At 34.8% G+C, this 20,505-nt stretch overlaps 2 protein-coding genes across 3 annotated transcripts; both read right to left on the minus strand.

Moving 5' to 3' along the window:
- Window positions 1-8,836: 8,836 nt before the first annotated feature.
- On the minus strand, window positions 8,837-10,417 carry LOC141692493 (uncharacterized). 2 transcript variants are annotated; one of them, XM_074497359.1, is made up of 2 exons: window positions 10,283-10,417; window positions 8,837-10,103 (listed from the first exon to the last, which is right to left on the minus strand). In XM_074497359.1, exon 2 carries the CDS (start codon window positions 9,946-9,948, stop codon window positions 8,947-8,949), a length of 1,002 nt encoding a protein of 333 aa, XP_074353460.1. In that variant the 5' UTR covers window positions 9,949-10,103; window positions 10,283-10,417; the 3' UTR covers window positions 8,837-8,946. The 2 variants fall into 2 exon arrangements, with proteins under 2 accessions (XP_074353460.1, XP_074353459.1); XM_074497358.1 differs by having other exon boundaries at window positions 8,837-10,397.
- Window positions 10,418-12,176: 1,759 nt separating this feature from the next.
- On the minus strand, window positions 12,177-16,578 carry LOC141692492 (LRR receptor-like serine/threonine-protein kinase EFR). The gene is made up of 3 exons (XM_074497357.1): window positions 13,794-16,578; window positions 13,198-13,627; window positions 12,177-12,791 (listed from the first exon to the last, which is right to left on the minus strand). The coding sequence occupies exons 1-3, from the start codon at window positions 16,462-16,464 to the stop codon at window positions 12,728-12,730; spliced, it is 3,165 nt and encodes a 1,054-aa protein (XP_074353458.1). The 5' UTR covers window positions 16,465-16,578; the 3' UTR covers window positions 12,177-12,727.
- Between the last annotated feature and the right edge of the window lie 3,927 nt (window positions 16,579-20,505).

The following is a 20,505-nucleotide window of genomic DNA, read 5'->3' on the forward strand; positions in this document are numbered from 1 at the left end:
CTTCAAAGAGTACCTGCAACAAATACATTAGTAAAAATAACCTCCATTGCTCCTCTCCATGCAAGCTTTGTCCTGAAGTCACCATTGAGAACACATAGACCAATCACAGGACGCGTCCTAACACATGGGCGCGTCCTCACCTTTATGAAACTTACACCGTCTCCTCAAAAACCATCATGCACAGCATTCCACTACTTAGGGCACGTCCTGATCAAGACATGCGCGTCCTTCAGCGTCCATTGCCATAAGACCACATGTGTCAAGTACTTTCACCACGGTTGACGCGTTCACATAGATTGGGCGCGTCCTACCCTGATCACGCACTCCCATGCTCCGTCATTACCAGACTATAACACATCTTCTCACAAGTAGGCGCGTCCTCTGCGCCTAGACGCATCCTACTCTTCTACAACGCAATACCGGGTTTGACCGCACGTAATCCGCATTTGACCCGAGTCAATTCAATGCCAAATTTTGGGCATAACAATACAGATGCTAGAATTCACAATGTTTAGTTGTTCACTGGACAACATTTATGAAAGTTGCACTTGTTATCTGCAACTGCAAGTAGTTCATATGGATCACCATTAGAATTTGCTTTTTCAATAGACATGTTGTTGAGAATCTCACTAACAAGTATAGCAACATAGAGGCAAGTGTATAAAGAATTTAACAAGTTTAGGCCAAGACCACAGTTAACAAAACAAAACATGCAGGTAAACAAAATCAGTAACTAAAATAACGTAGAGAGAAAGAAAGATGTACCCGAAACCATAGCTTTCAACAGTGACTGAAATAAAGGTTTACAGATACAAAACGCCAAGAAAATGATTACAGCTGAGTCACCAGGCCTTGCTCGAAGTCCTGGCTGCTCTTGAAGAGATTATTGCCCCCTACCTGCTGCGTTTGGGATGTGCGCAATATCTCCACCAGGATAAAACAGCTCGGAGTTTATGTTAACAGCAGCAACAAAACCTCCACTTCGACCAGCACCTCAGTCGCCGAAAAATATCAGCACTTCAGTTCTTGTGGGAGAGAAATGCAGAGAGGTTGAAGAGAAGAGATGAGAATGTAGTGTGTTGTCTATCTTTATTCATTCAGTTTAGCCTCTACTTATAGGAGAGGAAAAATGAAACTGTCAACACACTTAATGTCTGAATTAAACTGCTTCATTAATAAAAAATAAAAACTGATCAGATTTTGAATTCATTAATGAAAAAATCAAAACTGATCAGCTTTTGAATTTAAATTATTTGTAACAGCTTTTCACATTAACACCCACATTATTATCAGAACTTAAGTTAAGTTCTGATTTAACTCATCAGTACTTAAGTTCTGATTCGACTCATCAGTACTTAAGTTCTGATTCTGATATCAGAACTTGTTAAGTTCTGATTTTATTCATCAGTTCTTAAGTTCTGATTCTAATATCAGAACTTGTTATAGATCAGATTATTTGCAGGTTCAATATATTTAGACTACTTAGCCTATTTCAGAACCCATCCCAATAATCCAATCACCGATAAATAAATTCGAATTAAAATAATTCTCAAATAAATAAAATCCTCGCCCAGGTCGCCTCGCGTACGCGAGACGCCGAGACATTCGCCCAAATCGCCCTTCGACCCGACCCGACCCGGTCCGGTCCGGTGCGGTGCGGTGCGGGGCGGGGCGCGCGCGCGCGTGTGTGTGTGTGTGTGTGCGCGTGAAGCACACAACAACACAATGGACCATCACACACCTTAGTAGTTGTATACTACTCATGTGGGTAATACCATATAAAGCACACAACCCCCTTTATTTATTTTAATGTGGGACAAACATTCTCAAATTTTCCAAGCTTTTCCAAGCTACTTTCAACTCTCATTTCATATGGATTTCATTAAGAAAATTCTTAAAACCATACATGAAAATTTAAGTTCAAATATCATTGAACAATTTCCAATCATTAGATTTTAGGATTAACATCAAGAACATAATTAAATTAAGCTCTAAAATCCTAATTTTCTAACAATCCCCCACAAATCCATACAGAAATGTGATCAATTTCCCATCATGACTTGTTTTTCAGAGTCGGTACCCTTCCGGGTTTGAACCCTCCTAATTCCTCTACTTCAATGGCTATCGGACTCAGATGGAATGTTTCACCTTGAATCTTAATCCGTTTAGTATAACCATATTCCATAGACGACGACAAGTCAAAGGTTATGGTGCCAATCTACGGCTTTGAGACATTAATGGTCATGTCTCGATCCTGTTCGTCGAATGCTTCAAGGATTAACCCTATCCTCTAATTGCGACCACACAATTACATTCGCTTAGATGGGCATCTCCAGAGATATACTGCCTCTATCTCGTCAAATGACTTGATCCCATTCAGAGTTTTAACACTCTTGCTTTTCTGGCAGTGTCAGTACCTTCTAGGTTTACAGGGGATAGACTCAGATACTATAGTATCATCTATGTAGCAAAGGTACTGCCAACTCATCCTTACAGCTTGTTATTACCCATTGAATACACTTCGAGGGATCTCCTCTCATGTGTATTGGGTTCCCACTGTTGATGAATTATGACGGGTTGACAATCCCATCCCCAACCTTGACTTAAGGACCACTGCAGGTTCCAGTCCTTTAGTAAGAGGATCAGCTATATTATTCTGAGTTCCTATGAACTCTATAGCTATGATCCTATCAGTCACTAAACCCCTTATAGACTTGAGTCTAACTTGGATGTGTCTCTTAGTTTTAGCATTATGCTTTTTACTGCTAATCTTGTCGATAGTTGTTCGACTATCACAGTGAATAGCAATAGCAGGGAGCGGTCTGCTTACTACAGGTATTGCAGACATAAGTCCGTGTAACCATTCAGCCTCCGTCCCTGTGGCATCAAGTGCACACAACTCAGCCTCAAAAGTAGACCGAGTAACAATAGTCTGTCTGATTGACTTCCAGGATATTGCTCCACCAGCCAAGGTGAACACGTATCAAGTCACTCCATTGGAACCAGACTTCTTAGCTATCCAACTTGCATCACTGTACCCTTCAAGCACACCAGGAAATCTCCTGTAGTGTAAACTAAGGTACATTGTGCCTTTTAGATATCTAAGTACTCTATCAAGAGCATCCCAATGAGTTCTGTTTGGACAGCTTGTATATCTCGCCAATTTAGACACAGAATATGAAATATCTGGTCTAGTACAGTTAGCAAGATACCGCAAGCTCCCAATAATCTGAGAATACCTTAACTGAGACACAGGCACTCCTGAAGTATTCTTGACAAGGGCAACTTTCGAATCATAAGGTGTACTAGCGATTCTACACTGTGAATAACCATATTTCTCAAGTATAGATTTCTCTATATAATGAGATTGAGTCAAGGTTATTCCTTCAGTGGACTGAATCAATTTGATTCCAAGAATCACATTTGCCTCACCCATATCCTTCATTTCAAAATGCCTTTTCAAGAATTCTTTAGTCTCGTTAATAATCTCAATATTGGTTCCAAATAATAAAATATCATCCACGTATAGGCACAAGATAACACACTCATTACCTTTAACTTTAGTGTAGACACACTTATCACTTTCATTAATCTTATAACTGAAAGGCAATATAGTTTCATCAAACTTTTTATGCCAATCTCTGGGAGCTTGTTTCAAGCCATAGATGGACTTGATCAACTTACATACTTTCCTTTCATTGCCTGATGCAACAAATCCATCAGGCTGATCCATATAAATCTCTTCCTCAAGTTCACCATGAAGAAAAGCCGTCTTTACATCCATCTGATGAATGATAAGACCATGGACTGAAGCCAATGCTATAAGCATTCGGATTGTTACCATTCTTGCAACCGGAGAGTATGTATCAAAATAATCAATTCCTTCCTTTTGCTTAAAACCCTTAGCTACCAGTCTAGCTTTGTACTTATCTATTGAGCCGTCAGGGTTCAACTTCCTTTTAAAGACCCATTTGCACCCAATAGTAGAACACCCAGGAGGGAGATCAACCAACTCCCATGTTCCATTGGAAACAATAGAGTCAATTTCACTCTTGACAGCGCCCTTCCAGTGCCTTGACTCAGAAGAATCCATAGCTTGCCGGAAAGTTAAAGGTTCGTCCTCGATATTGTAAGTGATGAAATCACCTCCAAAATCCTTGACTATTTTTGCACGCTTACTTCTCCTTGGTTCCTCTAATTCCTTAGGAATAGAGCTACTACTAGGTTCCGCCCCCACATTTGTCATCTTTTCCACATGATCAGGAATAGAACTTGATGTGTGAGTAGGATCTTCCTCAGAAGTCGTTTCAGGTATTCCAGTCTTCATAGGGTAGACATCCTCAAAGAATGTCGCATCTCGAAATTCAACTATCGTGTTTGCCACTATACCATCTATGTCAGATTTTAACACTAAAAATCTCATAGCTGTAGTGGTTTCAAGATAGCCCAGAAAGATACAGTCAACAGTCTTTGGACCTAGTTTCTTTCTCTTGTGTTCAGGAACAAGCACCTTAGCAAGGCACCCCCACACACGAAGATACTTAAGACTAGTCATCCTGCCTTTCCATAACTCCAAGGGTGTTTTATCCATGTGTTTCAGAGGGACTCTATTCAAAATATGGCAAGCCGTATTTAGAGCCTCTCCCCACATGTATTTAGGCAACCCAGAGTTAATAAGCATACTATTAATCATATCTTTAAATGTTCTGTTCTTTCGCTCAGCAACCCCATTAGACTCAGGTGTGTATGGTGGAGTAACTTCATGAACTATACCATTGTTTGCACAAAATTCATTAAAAGCATTACTCGTATACTCACCACCTCTATCAGATCTCAATCTTTTAAGTAACTTACTAGTTTGTTTTTCTACTTCAGTTTTATATATAATGAATTTACTAAGTGCTTCATCCTTATGTCTAAGTAAATAAACATAACAATATCTACTACTATCATCTATAAAAGTAATGAAGTATCTAAACTGGTCCTTGGTCAACACACCACCAAATTCACAAATATCAGTGTGTACTAAATCTAACAAGTCTGAATCCCTAACAACGTTATGAAAAGGTTTCCTTATCTGTTTAGCAGACACACATACTTGACATTTAGAATTCTTTTCTATGGTATATTTTGGAATCAACTCTAAGTTCATCATGTTCTTAAGAGCACCAAAGTTTAAATGACCTAGTCTAGCATGCCATATATTTGAGGATTCAATACAATTAACAGTAGGAATAACATTATTATTCAAACTTCCCAAAACGGGATCCACATTAATAACAAATAAACCATTTGACAAGTAACCCTTGCCAAAGAATGTACCAGTGTGAATAAGAACTACTTTATTACACTTGAACGAAATTTCAAAACCACTAGAAACTAAACAGCTTCCACTTATTATATTTCTACGCATGTCGGGAACATGATGCACTCTCGTCAGAGATAGAATACGTCCTGAAGGGAACTTCAGATCCACGTTTCCAACTCCATGTACTTGAGCAGCACTAGCATTCCCCATCTTCACAGTCAGGCTATGACTCTGTTGATAAGATACAAATAAACTAATATCAGCACAAATATGTACATTAGCTCCAGTATCTATCAACCATTCATTTGACAGATAGGTAGAAAATATCACAGGGTTGTAGGATACATACCGGTCAACGTTGGTTTCAGAAGCCGTAGCCTCACCAACAACCATGTTCACTACAGGCCCACTTGCGGTTCCAAGCACAACATTTGCTTGTGCTACCTCGGTTTTCTTCGCTTTCTTCGTAGGGCAGTCCTTACTCCAGTGCCCAACCTGCCCACAAGACCAGCATGGTTTGTTTGCCTTGGGTTTCTTGGCCTTGTCCTTGTCACTCTTAGGTTTATTACTATTAGCTTTCTTAGCAAAAGCCTTCCTCTTTTGTCCTACAGTTGCTATGTTTACCTTCGAGGTACCGTGTTCTGGCATCACATGTCCCTGTTTGGACTTGTGTTGTTCTTGTACCGAGATGTCCAGCATAAGGTTGGTCCAGGTGATCTCTCCTTTCTGTCTTTTCAGGGAGAGAGAGAACTCTTCCCAAGACTTCGGGAGTTTTTCAATCACACTCATCACCTTGAACTTCTCCGGGAGATTCATTCCAGACTCCTTCAAAGCATGCACTATCATCTCGAACTCATGCACCTGCTCAGTCATGGACTTATTGTCCACCAGCTTGAACTCGAGGAACCTTGCCACAGAATACTTTTCTAGACCTTGTGAGTCAGTATTATGTGTCTGGTCCAGCTTCTCCCATAAGAGTTTTGAAGAGTAGGCATCAGAAGAATAGACATCAAACAAAGTGTTTGTTAGTGCCGCAAGAATGGCCGCTCTAGCCACTCCATCCTTCTCAGCCCACTTCGCAAAAGCCTTAACTGTGTCAGCCTTCTCTTGATCCACTACTGGTTTCTCATATTCCACAACCGGCCACAGACCCTTTATAGTCAACCACAGCTTCATCCTTTTCTGCCAGCGAGAAAAGCCAATGCCACCGTTGAATTTCTCCGGTAAACCGGTTAGTTCAACAGCCTGTGGGAAACTATAGGTGGTCCAATCAATGGCCCCAGCAGTTACACCCGAACTGCTACCACCACCAACAATAACCTCACTTTCGTTAACCATTATGCTAAATTCTAAATAACCAATAATCTCTTCAAGAATGTTGAGAATCTCACTAACAAGTATAGCAACATAGAGGCAAGTGTATAAAGAATTTAACAAGTTTAGGCCAAGACCACAGTTAACAAAACAAAACATGCAGGTAAACAAAATCAGTAACTGAAATAACGTAGAGAGAAAGAAAGATGTACCCGAAACCATAGCTTTCAACAGTGACTAAAATAAAGGTTTACAGATACAAAACGCCAAGAAAATGATTACAGCTGAGTCACCAGGCCTTGCTCGAAGTCCTGGCTGCTCTTGAAGAGATTATTGCCCCCTACCTGCTGCGTTTGGGATGTGCGCAATATCTCCACCAGGATAAAACAGCTCGGAGTTTATGTTAACAGCAGCAACAAAACCTCCACTTCGACCAGCACCTCAGTCGCCGGAAAATATCAGCACTTCAGTTCTTGTGGGAGAGAAATGCAGAGAGGTTGAAGAGAAGAGATGAGAATGTAGTGTGTTGTCTATCTTTATTCATTCAATTTAGCCTCTACTTATAGGAGAGGAAAAATGAAACTGTCAACACACTTAATGTCTGAATTAAACTGCTTCATTAATAAAAAATAAAAACTGATCAGATTTTGAATTCATTAATGAAAAAATCAAAACTGATCAGCTTTTGAATTTAAATTATTTGTAACAGCTTTTCACGTTAACACCCACATTATTATCAGAACTTAAGTTAAGTTCTGATTTAACTCATCAGTACTTAAGTTCTGATTCGACTCATCAGTACTTAAGTTCTGATTCTGATATCAGAACTTGTTAAGTTCTGATTTTATTCATCAGTTCTTAAGTTCTGATTCTAATATCAGAACTTGTTACAGATCAGATTATTTGCAGGTTCAATATATTTAGACTACTTAGCCTATTTCAGAACCCAGCCCAATAATCCAATCACCGATAAATAAATTCGAATTAAAATAATTCTCAAATAAATAAAATCCTCGTCCAGGTCGCCTCGCGTACGCGAGACGCCGAGACATTCGCCCAAATCGCCCTTCGACCCGACCCGGTCCGGTGCGGGGCGGGCGCGCGTGAAGTACACAACAACACAATGGACCATCACACACCTTAGTAGTTGTATACTACTCATGTGGGTAATACCATATAAAGCACACAACCCCCTTTATTTATTTCAATGTGGGACAAACATTCTCAAATTTTCCAAGTTTTTCCAAGCTACTTTCAACTCTCATTTCATATGGATTTCATTAAGAAAATTCTTAAAACCATACATGAAAATTTAAGTTCAAATATCATTGAACAATTTCCAATCATTAGATTTTAGGATTAACATCAAGAACATAATTAAATTAAGCTCTAAAATCCTAATTTTCTAACACATGTTGCCTACTAAAACAGGATGGAGAAATTATATCAGAACAGACTGAACAGAGAACACCTTTGAGGAGATTCCCGAGGAGAGGTTTCAGATTCAGATTAATGTTGAGATTCATACATGTATGATCTTTGTAGAAATATTGAGAGAAACATTATTTTATAAAGAGTTAATTGCAGTTTCCAACCCCTACCTTTCATTAAATAACAAAACTATATATTTACTTTCAAAAATACAGTTTGCAACCCCTAATTTTAGATATCAAATACAATATGCATCTTTTTAACTATTTTTTTAAAAATATTTATATTGTGAAGGGTAAAATTGAAATTCAGCAAAATATTTAAATAATAATTTTATTTTTTTTAAATTAAACTAAAATTTAGAATTTCAAATTATAAAAATAATATTAATGTCAATTATTTTATTACTCGGTATAATTTTTAAAATTTTAAAATATAGATATATTTATAAACTTTATGATTATACATATAAATATATATTTTGCTTAATAAATATATTTTAAGTATTTAGCATTATGATTAATTTAGAGTATTACTAATAGAAATTAGCTATAATTTTTTTCATGTAAAAAGTGCATTAAAATAAATAATTTAATTAATTTGAAATTTTAGTTATTAATATTAACATCTTAATTTCAATTTTATAACGGCAAGGGATGCATGTTATAGTTGATATTGAAAGTTAAGGGTTGCAAACTGTATTTTACCAAGGATATATACTGTTTTGATTTTAAATGAAAGGTGGGGGTTGCAAAGTGCAATTAACTCTTTTATAAACTGGTGTCGAAGGGACTATTATAGATCTGTATAAAAGAATTAAAAAAAGAAAAAAGAATCAAGATGATCATAAGCTTAACAAGCAAAAGTTGTACTAGCCTATGATGCTGCAATCTTTAAGAACTAAATACATGATTGCAGATTATACAATGTTCCGAAATTAAATTCCCCATGATGCTTCCTTCTTCAATTCTTAGTCTCCTACTTTGCCTGTTCCACAAGTGCACACCATAAGTCTCACCTCTTAACTGCAACACCTTGGCATCAACCCATTTCGATGTAGCTCGATCAAGTGGCTTCCTGAAGAACCCTTCAATCCTGGTCCAGTATATTGGATAAAAAGCCTTAGGAGGCAAGATAGTAAAGTTCAAATCTTCACTTGTTGAAAATCTAGAAGCAACTCTAGAAACAAGGTATGGTCCATTATGTCCCCATCTGTTTCCATTAAAAGTTGATGCAAATTCCTCAATGAACTTGTACAGCAGTGGATGATTCTTGTCAAAAACTAGTACTGCATTATTTAATCTTGTCCAATTTCCCAAAGCATCACTACTTTGTGCTCCGATTGAATTCCTCAACCCCGAAAAGTCTCTCAATACTATAAAATCTGTGTCCAAGTAGACTCCACCATACTTGTACAGAACTGCTAATCTGATCAAATTGGAAAGATTTTGTGCCAACGAAATTTCGCCTGGGTCCTTGTCTCCAGTCTTAAGATCATCAAACCATGATTCAGCTGGTGTGTTCTGGAACAGAAAAGACAAGTCAGGAGTTACTGCAACAGCCTTAAAACCATGTTTCATAATAGGATCGAGTAACTTTGAACCTTGGAAAGAATCCATGCTTCTTGATAATATCATCAAACATCCATTCGGATTGGATTTAAAAAGTGACTCCATGACTAGAACCTCCCTTTCTCCGAATAAACTAGCTGGAGATATCCATGTCATAAAGAACTTAACTTTGCAGTGATCATCGTCGTGGCTACCAAAAAAGTCGTTAACCCTGTGTTCGAATTGCAACGATTTTGGAGTTGACTTCAATATCTCAAAATCAGGTAATGTTTTCTTGAACCAAGCAATTCTTTCTTCTACAGACACATTCATTGGAGGCACCATACTAACATAATCTTGACTGCAATTTTCAGTATCTTCGACGACTTCTTTGGGGGGCTCTCTTTGTGGTACAAATATTGTTGACACAGACTCTAGTACCTTCCTAGTACTTTTAGTACCCAGCAGCTCCGGCTGATTATTCTTAAGGACATAACTGTCTGCAAAAAAGACAAGAAAACATATTGCTACACATGAAACAGTCGAAATTATTCGGAGTTTAACACGATCAAGTCGTCTGAGAACCCTCAAATCAAACATCTGATGCTGGTGATGCAGACTAGACCTTCTTCTTATGACAAGAATTTTAAGAGATTGGATGAAATGAACTTAAACTTACCACGACTAATGAGACACCAGAGGGGGGAATAAAAGAGATATGGTGGAGATTGACAAGTCAATAATCTGCATGTGTCTTGTTAATCTTTTGGTTTGGTCAGCATAGAAATCTTTTTTGAAATTTTAATCAGCTTATATTATTGTTCATGTTAGCAACGTGTTTGTACAAATATGGAAAGAGTCTTCAATTTCAGAGTATTGACCCTCTGACAACCTATTATCAACTGCTTGAGTTAATGCAGTGCGTCTAGTTTTGGTTTTTTGAGAAAGGTCAAAAGTTTGATGGGGTATGGTATGTTATAATTATGATTAAAAAACAATCTCATGGTAAATATTTTTTTTGAAATTTACTTAAAATGAATACATCTTTTTAATATTGGGTGAAGGACAAATTTAACCTATTTTTATAAAAAATTAATAAAAATGACCGATTTCGGAAAAGTTGGTCAACTTTAGCCGATATGAAATACCCAACTACCATAAGAATATATACCCAACTAACTGTGGAGTATTCAATGGCTAAAATTTGACACTTTTTTTAGAAAGGCTATTTTGGTTAAATTTTTTAAAAAATGGGCCATTATATATAACTACAGTCCATCTAGTCGGATTCTTGTTGATATAGTTCAGTAATGAAATAAATTACTACTCGAAAATCAATCTTCATTTTGTCCCGAAATTAATAAAAATGGGACAAAAAATGCGTACAACATTAGAATGAATATTTAAGTTTATCTTGTTAAATTTGTAGTCGTGTCATTGAGAAAGGCATCATATATCATATAATAATATGTTAAAAATGATAAACATATCTTTCAGATATGTTGTTCAAATAATTGTTGTAGAGGATGTTTGGGTGGATGTACTCAGCAAGATGAGGAGAAAAGTAAACGGATGCATTATATTGCTAATTTTTTAAGTTCAAGTACAGTTTTATATTTCTAATATTTACTAAATTTTCAAATTAATTTTTATATTCTATGAATTATTATGGAACACAGCTAAGTACAATAAATTAAATGATACGGTATACGGAACTCAGAAGTGGAAAGTGTATTGCAAGAAAATGATACTCCCTTTCTCAAGTTTCTTTAAAAAAAATCACCTACTTTAGGGTACGTAATATGATAATTTATTTATCATTTTTTAATTATAATTCCGTAAAAAAAATTCTATTTTTTTCTGGATAAAAATTTAAATATACAATTTTTATTTAAAAGAGAAAATTACAAAAATGATTACACATTTTATACAATTCGTGAGGAACAAAAGTAAAGAACATAGGAAATTTAAACATTCAATTTTTATTAAAAGAATATTATAAAAATAACTGTATCTTTTATACACAATAATTATAAATTATTGAAAAAAACAGAGCAAGAGTATATGTAATTAAAGTGACGAGGGTAAAGAATTAATTTCCAATACTGGAGGTGCAATATTTTTGGTTCACGTTGATTTGTTAGAAGAAGTAATCAACGTACAATAAGTTAGCTACATTGCAAGTTTGCAGCTAAATGTCAAAAGTTTATTGTGTTTTATAAGTAACACCGAACCTGCATTATTTAATGCATGTTTAAGTTTGGGAGTAGTCTCGCATTATATGTTTGAAGTGCAGATTGTTAAAATATAAATAAACAGCTAATTAGTTTTATTAGTATGAGATTTTATGAGATATGCATAAAAATAATTTTATACGGCGGTTGTCTAAAACGGATAATATTATAATAATGTAAAGTAGTATGAGATTTTTTGAGATGTGCCCAAAAATAAATCTTACGATCTCGGTTCAAAACGGACTTAGGTATGTTTAGCAAAACTGAACAAGTGATATTAGACTTAAGGTTATAACATGTTCCACAATAATCTCTAGTGAATTACAGAATTGATCTATAAAACAGCAGATAGGTTACCCAAGAATGGGTTTTAAGGGGAGGGGAGGCAAAGGTGTCTTCTAGTGTGGGCTTAAGGGGACCAGATAGCCACATGGACCTCTAGTATGGATCAAAGGGAGTCAGATTACACAATCCAGAGGCAATTTCAACAAATGTCGAGTCTGATTTGTGAATGAGTAAATTGTTGAGAGTTTTTCACATCCTTTATGAGGGACGGATTGTTAGAATATAAGTAGATAGCAAACTCTATTTATAAGAGATATTTTATGATATGCCCAAAAATAAACCCGTACAAACTCAACCAGAACGGACAACTGCTTAGTTATCCCACGCAACTTTTACTCTGAGGCGGCCGTGATGTTTAAGAAGCTTCAAACCAGACACTCAATGTCAAACAGAGAGCACAAGATTTTTTGCTGATATTCGAAATTAAAACTGGCATTAGATACTATCAGAATTTGCAGTTCCACTACTAGGGCAGCAGTGATCTATCTAAATGTGGTGATATTTACTCTTACACTACAGCCTAAGAGTTTATGAGTATCGGAATATCACAGAACATTTATCCAGATACTCGTTGCTGAACGACTGGAAGAACCTTCAAACTTTGTGCTCCTGAGAATGATTACAAAAGATAATCAGATTTCGTAAATTATAATTGATGCAACAGTATGCAAAATCATAACGTCAGTATTGTACAGAAGAACCTAAGAGAAATATTCAGCCTCGTACATTCTGTTTGATTAGAAGGCATGGACGTGGTAGGAATGGAAGGAAAAAATGCATATAACACTACAAAAAAAGGAATGCTGCAAATTTGTTATGATGAAGTTTGTGCAAGTGCAAAATTTCATCTCTAGATTGATAGGTTCGAGCTATGAATGAGATGAACGAAAATCATAAAAAGGTACCAAAAAATGATACCGACAAAATTCAGTTCTCACTTTTATTTAATCTTTCCAACAAACAAACTGTAAAGTAAGTGGTCAGGAAAATCAATATGTTAGTGTGGTGAACTTACTGGCTGACTGAACTGTAACTCATTCCTGATGCACGAAGTATGTCTTTAATTAGCTGCAATTCTTTAATGACATCTCCAATGTCCATCCTTTCTCTTGGCGATTCAACTGAACAAGCTACTCCAATTCTGAGTATAGAGATCAAACATTCCTGCATTTGATCAGCTTTCAGTTGTTCCATGCCCATACAATTAATAGCTATTGTCTCTGTCTCGTCATCATTCTCATCCTCAACTTCCACACTAGACAGAAGTACTGGATCTATAATGTTGGTTATTTGATCAGGCAGCCCTTTTTTAACAAACTTATGCAGTTCCAAACCATCAACAAACAAGCTGTCAGTTGGCCTTTTCCTGGTGAACATTTCAAGCAACAAAATCCCATAGGCATATACATCACCATATGGTGAAACTTTGCTTCCCGTGCCATACTCTAAGAAAGATTTTAAGTGTTATAGTTAAAATAAAATTTACGGAAATCTTTTATGTAACTAATTTGGAGTTTTTTTATTGGCTTTCAGGTGTTGACACCAGAACTCGTAGACTAGAAACGTGACTTAATGTTACTTGAAAAGAACAAAAAGCACATGAAAAGGTACCTGGAGGAGCATAACCAATAGTTCCCCCCAATTCAAAAGAGCTGCTTTGATTTGAGTATGATTTAGAACTGCTGCCTGGAATGAACTTTGCTAACCCAAAATCACTCACATGAGCCGTCATATCATTGTCAAGAAGAATGTTGCTAGGCTTAAGATCACAATGAACAATTGGTTTATGACAATGGTGATGGAGATAGTCTAATGCAGAAGCCACGTCAATAGCAATATTTAGCCTTTGGATAAGGTTTAAAATTCTTGGTTCAGTTGAAGCTTCCTCTGGTCTTGTTATATGATGAAGCCAACTTTCCAAACTTCCATTAGGCATGAACTCATACACGAGAGCTTTAAACTCATTAGTTTGAAAATCAACACTCGAGCAAGCAGTTAAGACTTTGACAAGATTCCGATGCCTTGTGTTCCTCAAAACCTCACACTCAGCAATGAAGCTTTTTATAGCCCCTCTTTGATAGAGGTGAAGTACTTTCACCGCAACATCAGTTTCATCGGGATCAAGTACTCCTTTATACACAGAGCCGAAGCTGCCACTGCCAATCAAATTAGTTGAGGAAAAACCCCCTGTAGCTTCATAGAGATTCTGATAGGAGACATTCATAAAGAAATCTCTTGTTGACGAAGATGCTATAGATGGTTCCTTTTTAGTTTTTCTTAGCCTCCTAATAATCAGAATCGACATTAACAAAACAAGTGCTAGAAGGCCAGTAAGTATTGGGATCAGTAGCTTGAGACCAAAAGATGTTCTGCCTTTATCCTCTTTATTTTGTGGGCATGATGCCAAATGAAACTGTGGCACACCACCACAGAGGTTATAATTCCCATCAATGAAAACTGCAGTAATATTCCTGAAGATTCCTTCTGCTGGCACTTCTCCCTCGAAGTGGTTAAAAGACAAATTTAGTGTCTTCAGTGAGATAATCTGAAGGAAGTTTGGAATTTCGCCAGACAAGTTGTTCCGTGAAACATCCATGACCTGAAGTCCTTTCAGAAATTTAAATGATGGAGGAATAGAACCTTGAAAGAAGTTTCTTTCCATATGAAGGTGTTCTAAGGTAAGACATCTACCTAGGTTAGTTGAAATTTCACCAGACAACATATTGTCAGAAACATCCAAGTACCCGAGGTTTTTCAAAGAACCCACATTTGAAGGTAGAGAACCATTGAGATGATTTTGAGCCAGTTTTAATGAAATGGTAAGAGAAGAAAGTCCCATGACACTTTCTGGTATGGTACCATCAAGGTTATTTTGGGACAGGTCTAGATCTTGCAAGAACCGAAAGTTCCCAAAACTAGGAGGAATGGTTCCATTTAGACGATTTTTTGCGAGATGGAGAGAATACAACTGAGGTATGCTAGTGAGGGAAGGTGGAATGCTTCCTGAAAGTTCGTTTTCTGATAAATTTAATCGCCTCAACAATCTTAGATTACCGATAGCATTAGGAATGCTACCATTAAATTTGTTTGTCTGCAGCTGCAGTTCAGTCAGGTTGACTAGATTCCCTATCCCAGAAGGTATACTCCCCGATAGTTTGTTAGATCCCAATCTTAAAGTCAAAAGTTCAGTTGATAGATTAGTTATAGCCCCAGGTAAGACCCCTTCAAACTGATTATCATTCAAAACCAGAACTTTCAACAATCTGCATCTAGTAAGCGAATTTATAAAACTCAAATCACCCTCGAGATGGTTGGAAGACAAAACCAGCCACCATAAATAAGGTAATCCTCCAAAATCAATAGAAACTTTTCCAGTAAACTGGCTTCCATCAATATCGATTTCTACAAGATTAGAGGCATTCGACAAAGACTCGGGAAGGGATCCACTTACAAGATTGTGACCAAGATTAAGAAGTTGCAGATTAGGAAGACCAAACCCAAAATTTGATGGTAAACTTCCAAAAAACTGATTGTAAGGCAAAGTGATTGTCACAAGAGAGCTAATATTAAAAACTGAGGGAGGTATCACACCTGACAACTTATTCAATCCAAATCCTAAAAATTTCAAGTTCTTTAATTTCGCAAGTGAAACGGGTAAATTTCCCTCCAAATTATTAACTGACAAAGAAAACGTAATTATCGAAGAAAGATTACCAAAAGAGTCAGGAATCAAGCCAGTGAGATTATTATAATGAAGTTTCATTTTTTCTAGCTTCTGCATTGAACCTAACTGAAATGGAATTTTCCCTGTCAATCTATTAAACCCTAAACTAATCTGCAAAAGCGAAGAACAACGAGAAATATTACCCGGGATTTCACCAGAAAACGAATTATTACTCATGTTAAGGTACTTAAGCCTAAACAAATTACCAACTTCTTCTGGGATATTTCCATAAAGATTATTAACCTCGAGATTAATTCCAGTAAGAAAAGAAAGATTACCTATATGAGGAGACAGAGTACCAACCAAACCTAAGGAAGTTAAGTTCAATAAAATGACTCTTTGATGAAGATGACCACAAGTAACACCAACCCATTTGCAAAAATGCAGTGAATCATTCCATGCAGTTGTGATTCCACTTGGGTCAAGAGTGATTCTTGATTTTATAGCTAGTAAAGCAAGATGATCAGTCTCATTATTTGCACCAGAGATGCATTTTGGCAGAATTAACAAGATTATGCAAAATGAGAGTGCATTATTGAACTCAAAAGCTGGTGCCATAGTTTTAAGCTATTGTTGTTCAGAATGTACAGAAATTTGTGCTGAGAAATGCTAGTTGTGTAGTGCTTGCTTGGCTTTGAGGAGGGAATAATAAATGCATTGGTATGTGAATTTGCTGCTGGTATGTAAGAGCAACAGAATGTGGGTCATGTATTGACTGATGGGTCAATTTATATAGTTAATTTCTTTTGTTTTTAGTTAAATTTTGTAATAATCAAGTATAAATCTAACCAGGGAATGAGTTACAGTTCTGACTGCGACATAGTTGTCTAAGTTGTCTCTTGTTGTGTTTGAACATTACAAATTTATTTATTAGAATTTTGGAATTGTTAAGTTGCGGTGTGAAAAGAAAAATCTAATATATTATCCTTCAACTTAATTTTATAGATTACATAATATTTTAGGATTTACATCTTTATGTTATTTCTACATAACTTTCGTATATCTTGGAATCGAGCCCAAGTCCAATGATATACCAATTTAGTGAAACTTGTGATATTAAGAATAGTGTTGGGTGTACAAAATTTTGTATAAAAAAAATGTACAGACATGGCACTTGGGTATTTGATGTGGGATATTTTAATTAGTGTTGTTAATGTAAATGCACGGTATTTATTTAATTAATATCAACTACATGTTATTATATACAAAATTTTGTACATAATTCAATACACCAAGCATTTTCATTCAAATTATCAGCCTTCAAACTTGAAATTTCCTAGCAAGACAAACAAATGACAAGTCTGAGAAAAGTTCGAATGCAGCAACCTATTTTGAGATTTGTTGCATGTTTATGCGACGATTATGATGAGATTTCTTGTTTTATCATTGAGCTAAGTTGAATTGTATTCACTTTTAAAAAAGGACAAGACCGAGTAGCAGTATCTTAAGCACAATTTCATGTGCGCCTTACAATGATTTGTGGGTCAATTAGTCTTTTTTTCTACTTATTTTTGTCAGATGAATTAGTTGTCAGAATGTACAACTAGTTTACATCTTCTCCTATATTTTGGCTTCAACTTTTCGTTATGCTTTGATCAAAGATAAATCTATTTAATTCAACAAAGTTGCGGTGAATCTCACGTGAATACAAATAAGTGTTTTAAGATTTTTACAGTTACGAGTAAGTAATTAATATATATTAAATTGATTGTGTTTTCACACTGATGCGATAAATTATTGAATCTGGTATACATTTCAAATGTGTGCTCGGATATTATAACATGTAAATAAAATTTATTTTTTATCGTTCAATTTAGTGAAACTTATGATAGTAATCAAATAAAAACAATCTAAACAAATGATACCCAGTCTAGAAAAAGTTAAAATGCAGTAACATCAGAGCCGCAAACACAGAAAAACAAGGCCTTGCTTGTCTCAAATGCAACTAATAATTTAGGGTGTCGATAATTGCACCCCTTAATTTATTATTAAGTATTTTTTATTCTTCACTCGACGAAATTATCCTTTATTTTATCTCATAGTATCTTTGAATCATCTCCTTAAGCATTTACTTAATTATATTCATTTCATTTGATTAGACACTAATTATTTACATTTCTTTCATAATTTTTTATTATTACATTACAAAAATATACATGTTGACATATAAAGTTCATTTTCAAATGATTTATTTAATATATATGTGGTATTAATTATCCTAATTTAGTAAAATATCATAACATAATAATATAAGAAAATTTAGGGAAGAGTCATAATATGTTTAAGAAACAAACTATAACGCAACTAAAATAGGTGGTGAAATTTTTGTTTTACGGTTTTAACACACTAAATAAATTAAGATATAAATTTATACTTTTTATTAATAATAAATGGAATACAATAGTATCAAATTGTAAAATTATGGTACTTATTTTAACTAATCTCATTTTAATCTCGAATTCGATTTCTCACAAAATTTATTCATATGTTTTTACCAAAATTAAGATTATTATGATCATATACAAGAAAAAGGTGCGTAATAATCGACTAAGGGTGTGAAGGTATCAACTCCCATAATTTACCGTTAAACTTTAACTTTGCGGAGAAGCTTACATAATCATGCAAAATATATATTGATAGAAAACCAATTTTAAGTACGATTACATATCTTGAAAATTATAATTACTTGTAAAGTTACCGATTTGTGATTTATAAGATAATTTTTAAAATTGTCCGATTAATCATAATGTATTAACGTCTATCGAATTCATCAAATATTTTTTGACCGGTTTATCGATAATTTTCAAAAAGTCGGCCATCTATATAACAAATATTTTAATAAGGAAAATAATAACAGAATTTTAATAAATGAACACAATCCAACTCAATATCTTTATTATTATATATATAAAGGAAAACCCTCAGGAGCTCCAAAATCGTCTGAAAATCTGAAAATTATTTATTTATTTTTCTAGACCTCCTCAATTTTAATTCAATAAAATTGAATTTCCTTTTTTATATTCGAATTAATAGGGAAGATAATAAATATTTAGAAGTCAATCATATTTAGAATTTATTTATTCGAATTATTTCGAATTAATATGGAAGATAATAAATCTTTAGAAATCAATCTGATTCAGAATTTGTTCATTTGAATCATTTCGAATTAATAGGAAAAATAATAAATATTTAGAAGTCAATCCTATTTCAAATTTATTTAAACAAAATTTTGTCGTTTTCTCAAATAACTTAAATCGCAATTTCCTATTTAAATTTGAAGTTCACTAAAAAATTAAAACTTCCTTATTTAGGTCTTATATTTTAGAAAATAAAATTCAAGTTCATGTAGAAGTAGAAATTAAATCCAAGAGTATAAAATTTTCTTATTTAGGTTCTATATTTTAGAAAATAAAATCCAAGTTCATGTAAAAGTAGAAATAAAATTCAAGTTTATATAGAAGTAAAATTTTATTAAAATTCTATTTGAAACTTATAATAATTAAAACTTATTTCAACTTATTCAAAATAGAAAAGAAAAAAATTGCCACGAACATATTCAAAATGGAAAAGACTTTTAATAATTGAAATTTATTTGAACTTATTTGAAATAGAAAAGAAAAATAAGTTAATGCTAACATAATCGAAATATAAAAGAAAAAAATAAATTACAAAAATTATATATAAATGAAGATTCTTCGAAAATGTATGATATTTAAACAATTCCCTACATGCAAACAACCAGAAAGGACCCATGAACATTGAGTTAAAAGAAGTCGATAAACCTTCCACATACAAATCTTTAAAATTATTTATCGTAACATTCTTCTTTTATTAAAAATTATTTTAATTTATTCAAAATAAAAAAATGCTACTGACATATTCGAAACGGAAAATACTTAAAATAATTAAAACTTATTTACTCAAAATAGAAAAGAAAAATAAGTTGCTACTAACATATTAAAAATAGAAAAAATAAATAAATTTCAACAACTATCTATAAATGAAAATTTTTCAAATATGTATGATATTTAAACAATTCACTGCATGCAAAGAGTCAGGAAAGTCCCTGATATGGATAGAAAATATATCCTAAACACACATTAAATGTCGCATTAATTACACTTGAGCTTCTTGTCCGAAAAGTCTAATACAGACCTGTCTGGTCCAAACTTCATAGCAGGTCTGTCTGGTCCAAAGCTTCGTAACAGGCCTATGACGGCCCAAACAACCAAGGCCCACCAGCAGAGGTCGTCCAAGTCCACGAACCTGAGTTGTTCACGGACTAGGCCCAATACGGCTGAAAGAGCAGAGACATGTGTTCCAAACGGACTCAAAGTCCTACATAGAAGATTCTGGATCTCCTTCCTCAAAAGGACTCCTAATCATCATCTAAGTTGGAGACTTGTTCACCAAGTCTCCCAACAGAAGTCTAACCCTAGACTCACCTCTATATAAAGGGCTCTACCTCTCAACCTAGAACTACGTTTTTGGCTTGATTCTCTACAACACAGAGATACATAGGCATCTTGCAAGGACCGATAGTCTCGAACGCAAGAGCAGTCATTAAAGTTCGAAGTTCAACAACCCTAGCATTAAATA

This window comes from Apium graveolens, chromosome 10 (genome assembly GCF_009905375.1).
Source record: "Apium graveolens cultivar Ventura chromosome 10, ASM990537v1, whole genome shotgun sequence".
NCBI lineage: Eukaryota > Viridiplantae > Streptophyta > Magnoliopsida > Apiales > Apiaceae > Apium > Apium graveolens.

Bases quoted from the DNA above. Each gene is read 5' to 3' on its own strand.
- LOC141692493 (XM_074497358.1), bottom strand. From the start codon at position 10,203: ATGTTTGATTTGAGGGTTCTCAGACGACTTGATCGTGTTAAACTCCGA.
- LOC141692492 (XM_074497357.1), bottom strand. From the start codon at position 16,464: ATGGCACCAGCTTTTGAGTTCAATAATGCACTCTCATTTTGCATAATC. The intron at 13,628-13,793 runs GTACCTTTTCAT...AATCTTTCTTAG, and splicing joins TATTGGTTATGCTCCTCCAG to AGTATGGCACGGGAAGCAAA. The intron at 12,792-13,197 runs GTAAGTTCACCA...AATCATTCTCAG, and splicing joins AGTTACAGTTCAGTCAGCCA to GAGCACAAAGTTTGAAGGTT.